Raw genomic sequence first — 14,947 nt, 5'->3', positions numbered from 1 at the left:
TCCAGCTGAACGTCAGCAAGACCAAGGAGCTGGTGGTGGACTTCAGAAGGGGTCAGCACAGAGACTACAAGCCCATTATCATCAATGGAGCTCCAGTGGAGAGGGTGCAGTCCTTCAAGTATCTTGGTGTCCACATCTCCTCAGACCTGACATGGGCTGCCCACATTCAGGTCCAGACCAAAAAGGCTAGGCAGCGCCTGTATCACCTACGACAACTGAAGAAGTTCAGGGTCTCTCCAAAGATCCTCAGGATTTTCTATACAGGCGCTGTGGAGAGCATCCTCACACAGAACATGACATCGTGGTTCGGGAACAGCTGTGTGAAGGACCAAAAAGCTCTCCAGAGAGTGATCCGTACAGCAGAACGCTGCTGCAGGATTGCTCTCCCCCCGCTTCAGGACACCTACACCAGGAGATGCCGGACTAGAGCAGCGCAGATACTGAAGGACCCGTCCCATCCTGGCAACAAACTGTTCCAACTTCTGCAATCTGGTAGAAGGTTCCGCATCTTCCGGGCAAGGACAGAGAGACTCAAGAGGAGCTTCTATCCCCAAGCCATCCGTGCCCTAAACACACACACCCGCCCTCTCACATCATCTATAATTGACTGAGTCAGGACTCTTCCAGACACTAAACCAAGGCACAATGTACATTTCAATTCCTTTAATTTTAAATATGTTTATATTGTCTATCCTGTAAAATAGTCAGATGTCTATTCATATTAATGTACAGAATTCACCTGCTTGCTGCTACTACTGCACATTCACCCAATGTATATACTACATATATATGTATATATAATGTTCTTCCTCTACACCCCCCCCAATTTTTTTGCACATGTCGAGGAGCGTGTCAGGCTACATTTCACTGTGTGTTATACTTGTATAACTATGCATGTGACAAATAAAGAACCTTGAACCTTGAACCAAGAGACTGGCACCAGAGCCCTGTGCATTGAGCTGAGCTCAAATGAAGCTTACGCGTAAGTTCAATAAGGAAGTTCTATGGTCTCACATCTGTCCGCTCTCAGGTACTGCCAGCTAAATCTAAACTTTATCACTTATACTTTTCCATGCTTTCAAGCTGTTTGTGTCATCACTGGTCTAGTCCAATCACCTTCTCCTGGCCTTCTCCAGGCCAATCAGCACTCATGCCACGTACTTTAAATTTCTCTGCGCATCTGTCTTTTCCATCACAGACGCCGTTGTGCAACCCACTTCCTCCCCATCTCCACCTCTCATCCTCAAGCTCCATTCAAGCCACCACCTTGAGCAGCTGGATAGTGTAGTGGTAAGGCTACACGTCTTTGGAGTGAGAGTTACAAGTTCAATTGCCACACAGTATCCAGTAAGGGTTCTGGCTTAGACACCTCACACTAACCAAAAAGTCCTGGAGTGACGCGGATTTGTCTGCAACGTGTCTGCAGCACGGACACAAGAACGCTTCACTACACATTATACTCTGTATGATACTGAATGTGCCAAATAATAAAGCTTGTTTGTTTTGTTTCTCCACAACCAGCATCTAGGCTCTGGCAGGTCCTGCTCTAATCCCTTTCACAGATGGGGTTCCGTTCTGTTCATTTTTTCTAATTGAACCATATCTCGCCAATATTTCTCAACCTCACACGCTAGATGAGGCTTCTTCCCTGACACTATACAACTCTACACAGATTCAACACTGGATAGATAATTTTTTTATGTACAAAAAATATATGACTCAAAATGAAAGGACTTTTAATGAATAAAAAAATAGTGTGAACCACATTTTACAGCAACAGCCTTTCTAAACCTTGAAGTGTCGTCTTGATTCTGAGCTTGAAAAGGTTTTCCATGTGCTACTTTGGTTATTTACAGAGAGAAAAGTTGACTGAAACAGCTTGACTTGACGACTGATTTAATGCAAGTTTTAATGCACTTTTCTTTTAACTTTTTCTACCAGTTGGGAAAACACACATTATACTAAGATTATTTTTTGTTGTAAAGATTTATGTGTGGTCAACAGACTGGCAAGGCCAAAGTGCTTTTATTTTTTGATATTGTGAAGGATATGGAATTGGTATTACTTTGGGTATGACTAGAGGAGGATTACAAGCAGAAAACAATGGATTTTACTTGAAGAATACAAGGAGAGGAAGCCTTTGACAAGAGAGTAACAATTTTACCCACTGGTATCTCTCCAAAATAATAATAGATCAACTGAAGGCCCAGATGCGTGTCTCAGCTCCTGCTTTAGGTCTTTTTAAAAAAATAATAATAATAATAATAATTTAAGGCAGGGGCGGTCCTGGCCTGTTTGGTGCCCTGGGCTAACACTCCCTCTGCCCCTAGCGCTCCCTAGGGGCAGTTGGTGGTTCGATCCCTGGCTCCCCCTAGTCTGCATGTCAAACATCCTTGGGCAAGATATTAACCCCCAGTTGCTCTCCAGTGCATCCATCTGAGCGTGAATGTTGATGCATGTTGTATAGAGCGCTTTGAGTACTCCGGGAGAGTAGAAAAGCGCTATCAGTCCATTTACACACATAATATATTCATATAAATATTTTATAGTGAGAGGGAGAGAGAGAGTATACAAATGGCTAACAAACAGCCATTATAATTTGCCATACATAAGAATAGGAGACAAATCAACAATACACCTCTACCAATTAATGGCTAATAATATTATGCTGAACACACTCCAAAAGAATCAGTAAGCCACATCACTGTCTACTGTCTGTCTGCTGTTTACTATCATAGCCAAGTGGCAGCAAAGGTAAACAGAAGTTTTCCCAAACCATGTTAATGAATGTTGTCTTGTTTCATGATACATAATACCTGCCATTATCCAAAGATACATCTGCTTACCTGTATCTTTTGCTTGTTTGTCCTCCTTTTCTCCTTTTTCTAAACTGAGGATATGATTGCTTTGATCTTTTCTTGTCCATCTTCCATCAGTAATTTTGCACTCCAGTATCAACACCCAACCTCACAACATAAACTAACAGACTAATAGACCTACGTCAGTGTTTTTTTCTAGGATTTCACACAACCCAGGAATGATAATTAATACATAATGGGCTTAGATTGACAATATTATGAATGAAATGTGCACTATTTGGAAGCAGCCCGTCCCCTCCCCTTTTGACAGGTTGTGTGTGTTGCTCACACACAACCACACAAATGGGCAATAGAAAACCGATCTGTGCCCATACAATCCCCAAAATGCGCTGGCATGATTCAGCATGGGTGGAAGCAACTTTTTTTTTTGCCGATGCCATGATGCCGCCTGGGCAACCAGCCCTGTGTCGCCCATCAAAAAACTGCTACTGATTTAAGGACATGACTTTTCATATGCTGTCGATAGGCTTCTTCTTTTATCCTTCACTTGTCCAATTACCTCAATATTTTTAGGGATTCCCTTCACACCATGTCAAGATCTGCCAAATTTTTATTTAGTTCTTCGGGACTCACCTTGTTAGTGCAGAAATATTATTTTACTCCTGTCACACAGTGTCCTCTTTGGCTTTTCTTCAAAGTTTCTATGAAAGACACAGGAATAAAATGTATTCACTTTTCTTTAATTGTATTTTTGTGACAGTAATGCATATTTTTAAGGTGTAGCTTCAGATGCTTTGTTCCTAACAGCAGATTTCTGTCCTGTGTAGACACAACACTGGTTTATTCTTTGAATTTGGCACCTTTTCAGTGCTTGGATATTTCATAGCTCACGGTTATGTGGCTTGACCCTAGACTGATAACAGACAAACTCTGTGGTTGCAAACCTGGTTCCTGACTTCAAAGCAATTGTTTCAAAGGCAAGGAGATTGCAAGCTCATTGCACAAGTTGCAATAATTTTGGTTGTGCCACATTCTGCAACCACTGCTTTCCCTAGTGTCAAAGACATGTTATCTCAACTTGTGATAGAGTGTCATTTAGGTTTAGAAATGTATTTTGCCCTCTGCTATATTTTTCATGTAAGAACAAAGGAAGAATCAGTTTTTTGTTTCATCTTTTTTCTAGGAAGATCTAGTCACTATTCTTCCTACAACTAACTCTTACACAGATATTATTATCTAATCCTAATTTGCTAACCAGAACCCTAACCTCACAGACATTCCTTTCCAATAACGCACACTGTAGTAGCAAAGGTTTACCTGATGATTTCAGGTATTCAAGCATTCTTCTTTTTTTCCTCCTCAAATAAAAGTTATCCCAGACACTTCTTTTTCAGGAAAATAAATGTAATAATGCTAGTGACAGCAATAAAATGTACTGGACATATTCTGAATATGATCATTTTTAACATTTACATGTTGATTGGGTTTATTATGATACAGAAATATCATCCACTGACTAATTAAACCAGAGATATTTCTGAAAATACAGAAACTACATTCAACAGTTTATCTCATCATGCTGATTTAAGTCTGATATTCTGAGACAAGTAATTTTAGTTATATCCTTTTGCTAACACATTTAATTAGGATTTTGGCAACAAATTTTTGCACAAGCATGTGTTTTGCAAACTGTCACATTTTTTTCCTTTTACCAACCTTAAGTGAGTGGGTAAAGCATGTAACTTATTTTTTCTATCCACTCCTTTTTGTATTATCTTGTTGAAACACATATCTCTAGACAGACAGACAGACAGACAGACACACACACACACACACACACACACACACACACACACACACAGTGTTGGGGAGTAACGGAATACATGTATCGCCATTACGTATTTAAAATACAAAATATGAGTAACTGTATTCCGTTACAGTTACCGTTTAAAAAGGTGGTATTTAGAATACAGTTACTTTGTTGAAATAAATGGATTACACGGCGATACTTCCCTGTTTCATATTGTGGCGGGTCAGGACTGTTTGGGTTTTGTTTGACAGCTATGTTCTGTTGTTCCAGGTGGCAGCGTTACGGTTGCCATGGTTACAGGGTGACGCTCTCTCTCTGCGTGTTTCCTGGGTGAGAGAGCGCCTTTTTGTTGTTGTTGTTGTTGTGCTAAGCTAATAGGCAGAATGCTACAGGCATAACTCTAAAGAATGTAGCCTGATGGGCAGTGTAGTCCGTGCTGCAGGGAGAATGGACTGCCATACTCGTTATGTGTCTGTGAGCGCGAGGAGGGAGAAAAAGGCGAGTGGAAAAGTACGAGTTATCATCGAGCAGCAACGGGAGCTGGAAGCATGTAAATATAATAATAACCACTGCAGGCAAGAAGAGTGCCTGACGAGCCCAGTTGTAAGTAAGCTATTAAGACTCGACTGTACACCGTGTTCGTGTTTTCCTCCGAAACAATAAGTTCCGTTGGAGCAGCCTTTCAACGCCTCTCTCTGTCTCTCGCAAGCAAAGTTGATCCACACAACAAAGTAAAGCTATTTTTCGGCTAAGAGCCCGACACGGAACCGACGTATTAGCCAGAGGTCCCTTCACTACGGTTCGGAGCCGCGGACCTTCAGTAATAGTAATAAATCACATAGCAATAGTACATTCAGGTAGTTGTAAAAAGCATGATAATATATTAAGTAATCCAAAGTATTCAGAATACATTACTCTCATTGAGTAACGTAACGGAATACGTTACCGAATACATTTTGGGGCATGTATTCTGTAATCTGTAATGGAATACATTTTAAAAGTAATCTTCCCAACACTGCACACACACACACACACACACACACACACACACACACACACACACACACACACACACACACACACACACACACACACACACACACAAAAGCTGCATGCAAAAGCACAACAGTACTGAAAAGCATACTGTAAATAAAACACTGACGAGAGTGACCAACGATTCAAACAGAGGGCTGGGGGCCATCTGGTCCAGGAGGTAATGGGGGTTAATTGCTCTGTTGAGTCCAGCAGGAAACTGTCAGGGCGAGCAGCCTGGTACCGCACTGTAGAAAAAGAGTGCCTTGCAACCCAGTGGGCAGTTGAATCTCTTTGTTTTTACCTCCTGGGCCGCCCTAGGGGTAGGCTTGGCTGGATGGCTCACTGGTCTAGGTGGGAAAGGATGAAATTTATTCTCTTGACAGCTGTGCTTTATACACAAAAGCTAAGATCAGAAGTATCTGTAACTGACTAACCGCTGTGTGTTATTTGGCTTCATGGATAGATAAAGCTGGGTATCATCAGCATAGCAGTTAAAGTGTATGCTAGGTCTTCCAATGATGCTGCCTAAGGGAAGCATGTATAATGTAAAAAGAATTGGTCCTAGCACAGATCCCTGTGGAAGTCCATAATTAACTCTACATGAATAAACCAGTCTATTAGATAAATATGAAACCACTGCACTTGTACCTGTAATGGTCTAGCAGGATAGTGATGAGTCCACACTCTAAAAAGTGTATTTCAGCAGTAGTTGAAGTTATGTAAAGTTCAGAGTCAGTTTCATTAAGATTTCTGCTTTAGTGGAGCCAGTCTAAATTTGTGGAGTATATCAACTTGTTATTACGTGTTGTTCCCTCAGTACACATGTAACCTGCTATTCTCATTAGAGTCAACCTGCATCAATTAGGTTTCTCCTGACGCAGTGCATCTGATGTCATGACGTCTCCGCCTTCTCCAGAATTTTCTACTTGCGGTTGAGAACAACAATTTGAGAGGCACTTGGCTGCAGGCAGGACCTCGTGAACAATTTGGTCAATAAGGTAACGAAGATATTACTTTTTCCATAGTCCTTGAAGGTAAGTCAAATGTAGAACACATATTTTAATATATTAGATATAAAAATATTCCAACTGTATTGTTAAGTTTGTTAAGTGTTTAGTAAACTGACCTGACCAAACCGCTATCATTCAGCCCTGCTAACATTAGCGAAATGTCAGACCTGTTGGTAGTTTGTGCTTGGACATGTAGGTTAAGTTAGTAGTTTTCCGGCGGTACTCTCTTGTTTTAATATCGTAACGCTAGCTTAAAGTTGTGTATTCATGCAGTGTGTCGGTGTTGGCTTACTGTTAGTTATTCATTAGCATTAGCACATTATAGCGGCAAGCTGGGCCGCGGTTCTCTTCAGAATACGTTACTTCGGGCGCGCGCATTTATACACGAGTGGTTGTTCGCAGTATGCCTGTCGGCGCGAATAGTTCACGCGGTCACGGCCACGGGTGATGTAGGAGGTAAAGTTTAGCTGTGGTGGCTCCAGGAAGCATGCATTTACTGCCGCTTGCATTGCTTTCAATGTACATAACGTTAAGAAGGCGAGGAGAAAGGGTGCGTGCAGCGCTCGTACACGCACGGATCAGCCGTGTGAGAGGGAGATGGTGTGCGGCAGAAAATCAAAATTAGAAATCATAGAAGAAAGTATTACGCTATTGAACACAGAAAATACAGCCATCAGATTTCTTGTAGACCTAGCACACTTCTGGTCTGTGTCTGAATACATATATAAGTACATAGATGCAGATGAACACTGTAAACATGATGAAAGATCGACAGACTAACTCGAACATATCTTTAATCTTTAGGACTTTGGGTAGCGCTTCCTTTCCTTCCTGTCAACCTCTCCAGAGGGGTGTCTGCTGATGGCAGAAAGATTACATCACCTCTGGTTGGAACCCTGGACAGTGCCACAACCTTTGGCTTGGTGTCCAATGTGATGCCCCATCGCCACCTTCTGACCTAACTTCTTCTCAGCTCTGTGACTACTTCAAGAGGGGCATTCCTGTGTGGAGGCGTGCCAGGCAGCTCGTTTTACCTGTGAACTTGCGTACTTTCAGTTTATCAACAACAAAGGTATGCAAGTTCAAAATAGTAATGTCTCATTTAAACTTAATTCAGTTTTACACTGAACAGGAATCGGCTTTATATATAAAACAATTGCAAAAAAAAAAAATGTACCTATGGGCATTTGGGTTTTGTTTTTAAACTTTTGTTTTGAACTTATCCCTTTAAAATCTAATTAGAGAGGGCTGGCTACATTTGATGAATACATTTTGTGTTTAAATGATTCGCTTTGTGTTGGGCAATGTGGCAAAAAGCTGAGATGAGATCTAGTCTCATATCACCATATTGATATATTGTAATATTGCCCAACTCTCCCTCTGTGTTTTCTCAAATTATTTATATACACCCAGTAAAGCGTGTCTCTTTGTTCCTCCAGTGCTATGCTTCATGTGGAGATGCAAGGACTGTGGGACAACATTAACAAAAAGATCTGAATTGCTCAAACACTACAAACTGATTCATAGGCATTATGGACGAGGCCACTCATATCCATGCACTTATTTAAATTGTGCATGTAGGTTCAAGACTTGGAACGCCCTACTGAGCCATCTATCAAGAAATCACCCTGCCCAACAAGCAGTCTCCAAAGCTGCGTCCACATTCACTTGCCATATTTGTGGCCATAATCAACTCTCCACAGAAAGAGAATATTTTCAACATATCTATCAGCATCTTAAAAATAAGGAGACTGTAACATGTGTGTTCCAAAACTGTGAATATAAAACCAATGTCTATGAGAACTTCAAAAGTCATAAATACAGAAAACACTCTGGTACAGTGAACACATTTAAGCCTGGAATAAGTTCTGTTGATGAATCTTTTGCCAGTGTTGCCAGTGATATTTCAGATGTGGAAATTATAGAGAGTGATGTAAATTTAAATTCTGCTTTTGACAATGGGTATTCTGAAAACTTAGAGAAGGATATTGAGCTTAAAATTGCTTCAGTGCTCCTTAAGTTGGAACACATCTTTCTTGTGTCTAATGCAGCTGTAGATGAGCTTTTGCAGGAGTTAAACTATTTGATTGGTTCTGTTTCTGTGGCGATTACCCAAAAGACTATTAGCCAAGTATTACAAGACAACGGATGCCAATTTGACCAGTCAGTTGTTGAAAAGCTAGCCAGTGTACTCTGTGAGACAAACCCTGTAAAAAAAGCAATTGGAGATAAAGGTCCACTTTCCAGTCCTTGGAGACGAAAAGCATACTATAAGAGCCACTTTAAAGTAGTGGAACCAGTGGAATATATACTTGACCGAAAAAATAACAAGTCATTCCAATATATTTCAATTTTAAAGTCTTTGCAGCATATTCTTGACTGCCAGACAATCTTGGATCAGGCTGTTAATTTGAATACTGTAGATAATCAGCCTCAAAAAACTTATGTGCACTACAAAACTATCTTCGATGGTGACTTCTTCCATGAAAATGGACTGTTGTCCAAGCAGGAAAGCATTTCATTGATATTATACATTGATGAATTCGAAATATGTAATCCCCTTGGTACATCACGGAGGAAGCATAAAATTTGTGGATTGTACTGGGTTTTGGGTAATTTGCCACCAGGCTGTAATTCTGCTTTAACCTCAATCTATTTGGCTGCTTTAATCAAAAGTAATGATCTGAAGTGCTATGGGTATGAGAAAGTGTTAAAACCTGTAATTAATGATCTTGTAATTTTGGAACAGAGTGGGATATTTCTGTCAAAGTTGGGCAGAACAGTAAAAGGCACTGTTCAGTGTGTTGTTGCCGACAACCTTGGTGCACACAGTATTGCTGGATTCTTTGAAAATTTCTCAGGGACATACGTATGTAGATTTTGCACTGCAGAAACATCAGAGTTCCAGACTATTGAAGTCAGAAGTGAAGTCTTTACTTTAAGAACAAAAGACATTCATGCAGATCATTTACGAATTATCGAGGAAAACAAATGGCCCAGTTATTATGGTGTGAAATCAAAGTGTATTTTGTCAAAGCACCTCTCACATTTTGATGTTACCACTGGGTTTCCACCTGATGTTGTACATGATCTTTTTGAGGGAATTGTTCCTTTTGAACTTGCGCTTTGCCTCAATTTGTTAATCAAAAAAAAGTATTTCACATTATGTACATTGAATGAAGCAATATCATCTTTCAACTTTAAGTGGGCTGACAAAACAAATCGACCTCATCCTGTGGTTTTGCATCCAAAAAAAGTGTAGGAGGGAATGCACACGAGAACTGGAGTCTTATCAGATTTTTGCCTTTGTTCGTTGGGCAGAGTGTACCCTGTGAGGAGCCTGCTTGGCACATCTTAACAGACTTGAAGGACATTGTTGATCTTGTTGTCAGTCCTGTTCATACTGAGGACTCCATTGCATATCTTGGTTTTAAGATCTCCGAGCACAGAATCAAGTTTCAAGAGGTTTTCCCAGATGTTAATCTTAAACCAAAGCACCACTACTTGGAACATTATCCATACTTGATCCGTAAGTTTGGGCCACTGGTTGCACTATGGACTATGCGATTCGAAGCAAAGCATAGTTTTTTTAAAAGAGTTGCAAGGAACATCAGATGCTTCAAAAATGTACTTCTTTCCCTTTCACAGAGACATCAGTATCAGATTGCATATCATTTGCATGCAATTAGCTTTGCCAAACCCCCACTGGAAGTAACAGATGTTTCCACTGTTCACATTGATGTTCTTAACAAGGACATCTCAAATGCACTGAGACAGAAGTCTCCAGATATGGACAATGTGTGCTTGGCTAAAAGTGTAGCATATAATGGAATAATCTACAAGTGTGGGATGATCTTGATCCACGGCTCACTGGGAGGACTGCCAGAGTTTGGTGAAATCATCCAAATGGTGATACTGCAGGACAAACTAATCTTCATTCTGAAAAAGCTTAGTGGATGGTATATGGAACACTACAGAGCTTATGATCTCAAAACATCACCAAGCAAAGAAGTGGAACTTGTTGAGCCACAAGAACTGCATGATACCTACCCACTGGCAGACTACAATATTAGAGGGATGCGTCTTGTCACCTTGAAAAGATATGTCCATGTTTAAATGGTGAGGCCTCAAAATATGATAAAGTATTTTCTTAAGTGGGAAAACAAAACCCAGACCCATACAATACTAATGTGTTCTCAGAACATATTTATTTTATACTGCAAGCCAAAGTGGTGTGATGATGTCATTGACAATTCATCAGTTATGTCATTTTTTTTTTAATGCAGGTCGCTGGATTCCAGTCAGTGAATGCTAATCCTATGCTCTCCCCCCTTCTGCTTCTCTTCTCTTTTTCTTCTTTCCTCTCCTTATTGTCTCCTATATTCTCCTCACCTCCTCTCCTTCTCTCTTCTCTTCAATGTCTCCCATATTCTCGCCATCTCTCTTCTCCTCCCTTCTCCTCTTCGGTTTGCCTTCTCTCCTCGCTGCCTCAGCTGATCTCCACCTCTCCTCTTCATTTTCTCCTCCCCTTTCCTCCTCTCTTTGCCTTCTCTCTTTTCCTCTAGTTTGACATTAAATTCTCCTAATTGGAAATGTCAGTGGTTTACATGTTGATCCTCACTAACTGTGCTTGTGCTTTGTTCTCAGACCACCATGGCTGGTTCAACACCTGCAAGACTGAAGGTGATTTTAGGAGAGAACAACATTGAAAAGCTGACTCTTCCAAATGGCATCCCAGAGTCACTTGAAGACCTTCTCAGCACGATAAAGACTACCTTTGGGTTAAAAGGTAACTTCAGACTGCAATACATGGACCAAGACTTTGGCAACGACTTCTTTAATCTGAATTCTACCACCGAACTTCGGAATTTGGGGACAATCAAAGTGATCCACCAGCAAACAAATCCACCTTTGATCAGTGCCGATCAGTCCACTTCATCTCTGTCTCTTTCATTTGAGTCTGATGACGGTATTTCGGTGGCATCAAATGACACAATTATCCTCTCATCCCCTGAATCTATGTCATCTCGAACACAACAGTGGCCAGAAGACTTTGCAATTCCCCAATTTTCATATGACACAGAGCTACAGCTAGAGAGGGGGAATACTGAGTACCGTGTGAGCCAAAAAATGTTGACTTTAAGCGCCCGAATGCTGTCTGATATCCTGAAAAGAGTTGCAGAAGAAATTTACCGTTACAAGGCCTATCCAGAGGATGCACATTTCTGCGCAGCTGCAGAGGCCCTTATCAAAAAGCACCCATGTTTGAAAGAACCTGGATCATTCAATGGCTGCTACGGTTGGAAACAACGACTGAAGTACAAAATGGCAAACTACAGGACCCAGCTCAAATTACAGGGGTGTCCAGAGCTGTGTGTAAACTCACTGAAATCTAAAGCTACTACAGATGCTTTCCCTGCTAAAAAAGTGAAGAAGCCAAAACGTTCTGAAGCTAACTTTTATCCATCCTTTCCTACTGGTGAGACTCTGGACAGCATGGAAAAAGTGAGACTAGAACTTCTGACAGAGATCGGGATAAGGGACAATGAAAGGGTCATCGCAGACAAAATGGCTAACACGTTTGCCTACAGACGACATGAGGTGGTAAACCAAGAACCAAGCATTCAGGAACTGAAGGACAGATGGCCTGCACTCTTCACACAGAAAGAGGTAAGAATGGAACTGAAGTGATCGAAGTCTGTATGCTTCGGGATTTATTGCAGTTAACTTTCATGAATCGGTCATAACTTGATTTGGTTGAGATTTTATAACACTGAACTTAATGAAAGAATTTACATTTTGAATTCCCATATATGTTATACTTTTTGGGATATAGACATTTTGGCATACAATCAGTTTCAGCATTTTGTTCCATAATACAATATCTACTGTCATTTGTGTTTTGTTTTTAGATAAATACAGAGTTCCAGAGGCTCATGGCTGTTCCTCTTGAGTGGAAGTTCATGGCCCAGTTAGACATGCACTCAAGTCAGCTGATCAAAGTCATACGTGCCAAAGGAGGAGCAACACGCCAAAAGATTGCGAACATCTTGGACACATTGGACCAGGTAAATCTGTACCATCAAACAAGATGCTTCGTAACTAAGAGGGCTGTCAAAATATATCTGAATCCAAAAAAATATATATATATTTAACTGAATCTTTCATAAAGACAATATGGGCAGGCCAATGCTAATCATGGCTTTCATATGCATGAATGTTTTTAGCGACTCCACTGAACTCATCCCCTTTTCTTTCTGTAATGAATCTCTGGGCTTGTGAATTACTGTTTTTAAATAAAGTACATGTAAGTTAAGCAATAAGAGTAAGGATGTCTGTCTTATGAAATTTAGAGTTTAAAATTACTCAACATTTGTTGTTCTAGACTGTGGACATTAATCATCGGAGGGAATGTGTGCTGAAAGCCCTCACCATCTTCCTGGGAGAAGATGCAGATGGCCTGATCAAGGAATACCTTGTAAGTTTCAACAGTTTGTCAGCACATCTTGTCAAAGGGACACAAAAAAGTTAACTGTTAGAACAAACATAACACGTGAACCCTAGTTGGATTGCTGACATGTATTTATTATCATGACCATATTGGACATTATGTAATTCCCAGCAACAACACATTACATATCGGATTGACTTTGTTTTAAGTAAGACGGGCTTACTTGATTATTTAAGTTCAAAGGAATAGTTTGACATGTTGGGAAATCTTATCTTTCTTGCTTACAATTTGATTAGAGTCAGATTGATACACCTCTCTCTGCTGTTTCTGGTGTGTGATGACACCCAGCCAAGAAATAGCCCAGCACATAACACATATTGGTACATCACCCAAACACTTAATCACAGTAAGAAGTGAGGCTAATGATGATTTGTGTTTGTGTCTTGTACCCCTCTGTAGGACTGTGGAGCAGATGATGTTCAGAGGGACCTGGAGGAGGTCACCATGGCAGTGTATGTGATTCGGAAGGAGGGGGAGGGACTGCAGGAGCCACCTGAAGACATTGGCATTGTCATTGAGGGTGTGGAAGTGTTGCATGAACTAACTTCAGTTGCCTCAGCTTGTGCCCTGCTTCTAGGTTTGATCTATGCACTCAACCTAGCTTATCCAAAACCCTTTCGCTTCACTTTTGAAGTGCTCCAAAAAATCTTCATGCAGCTTGATCAGCACAAGATGTCCCCCAAAGTCCAAAATCTGTATATCAAACTTCAAAGCTCCCAGTAATGGCACAGAACAATGACCAACAAATGGCCCTGTGCCATAATGCGAAGGAACAACTGTGTTTGGACATATAGCATGTAAAATATGTAGTCTCTTTTGGATGTTGGGCCTTTTTTATGCTCCAAGAGACCTCAAACCCCAATTTAATGTGCTTTTATGGTATTTTTATTTATTTTTTAATTTTTTTTCAGACATATTTGCCTTCGTTTCAAGGGAAAGGTTGCATTTCAGGTTTGATGTGCTCAGTTATACAACAAACTGTTGTGACATTCTAAAACTCTAGAGGAGTGTTTATATTTTTTCATCCCCATTGGTCAGCTACACTGTTCAGATATTTATTCATTGGCTATAGCTGAAGAGAAGTTTCTGTATACTCTTGGGGCACTTTTTCATAGTTGACACTGTATGTGTTAAGATTGATATTTGTGTAATACTGTGTTGCACTTTACACTTTGTTGACAACTTTGTGGTCCTACTAAGCATTACTTGCATTTTGTGCATATGTGTTTCAAAAAGGACAAATGTGTAATGTATTTGACCAAAAGCTGTGTTGGTTGCCATAAAGGTAATACTTTATTACATTTATACAATAAAGCATTTAAAAAAAAAAAACATTGGATTTTGAATTTTTGAAAAATATTTTCAGGCAACTTAAAATTTTGATTTAAGCTTTATTATACAAACTAAAATTTCATTTTAGAGTCACTACAAAAAGTAATTTACACTAAACCACATTATTAGGTTAGCAAAGAGCAATATTTTACTTTTGGGTTATGCAAATTATTGGGTTGGAAAAACTGAAAACTTTAAGTTGAAATGTCTTAATTTTAAGTTGGATTAATGCAAAATGTTTATTTGACAGCAATTAATTTATTAAGTACATGTAACTTAAATCAGTTGTGTTAATTTAATGTATTAACTTAATTTCAAAGAACTTAATTAAATTTGGTGTTACCAATTGAAATAATTCAATTAAGTTGGTTCAACTATTTTCTTTTTTCAGTGCACTGTCAGAGGCCATAAGAAAATAATTTGTAACCTT

General features: G+C 40.0%; 1 protein-coding gene across 2 annotated transcripts; it reads left to right on the top strand.

Annotated features, from left to right (window-relative positions):
- The first annotated feature begins 6,603 nt into the window (after window positions 1-6,603).
- LOC308385036 (uncharacterized protein) lies at window positions 6,604-14,707 on the top strand. Of its 2 annotated transcripts, XM_080863751.1 has the most exons (6): window positions 6,604-6,662; window positions 7,479-7,746; window positions 11,322-12,344; window positions 12,587-12,742; window positions 13,060-13,152; window positions 13,585-14,707. In XM_080863751.1, exons 3-6 carry the CDS (start codon window positions 11,328-11,330, stop codon window positions 13,906-13,908), a joined length of 1,590 nt encoding a protein of 529 aa, XP_080719877.1. In that variant the 5' UTR covers window positions 6,604-6,662; window positions 7,479-7,746; window positions 11,322-11,327; the 3' UTR covers window positions 13,909-14,707. The 2 variants fall into 2 exon arrangements, with proteins under 2 accessions (XP_080719877.1, XP_080719876.1); XM_080863750.1 differs by lacking the exons at window positions 6,604-6,662; window positions 7,479-7,746 and adding an exon at window positions 10,680-10,793.
- The last annotated feature ends 240 nt before the right edge of the window (window positions 14,708-14,947 follow it).

Source organism: Rhamphochromis sp. 'chilingali', assembly GCF_963969265.1.
Source record: "Rhamphochromis sp. 'chilingali' genome assembly, chromosome: 17".
NCBI lineage: Eukaryota > Metazoa > Chordata > Actinopteri > Cichliformes > Cichlidae > Rhamphochromis > Rhamphochromis sp. 'chilingali'.
Note: the sequence above shows the minus strand (reverse complement) of the source record. Positions and strands in the feature narration are given on the sequence as shown.

What these genes read in the sequence shown, in the direction of transcription:
- LOC308385036 (XM_080863750.1), top strand. An exon ending in TCTTGGACACATTGGACCAG is followed by an intron (nt 12,743 to 13,059) that starts GTAAATCTGTAC and finishes TTGTTGTTCTAG; the next exon opens with ACTGTGGACATTAATCATCG. An exon ending in GCCTGATCAAGGAATACCTT is followed by an intron (nt 13,153 to 13,584) that starts GTAAGTTTCAAC and finishes ACCCCTCTGTAG; the next exon opens with GACTGTGGAGCAGATGATGT.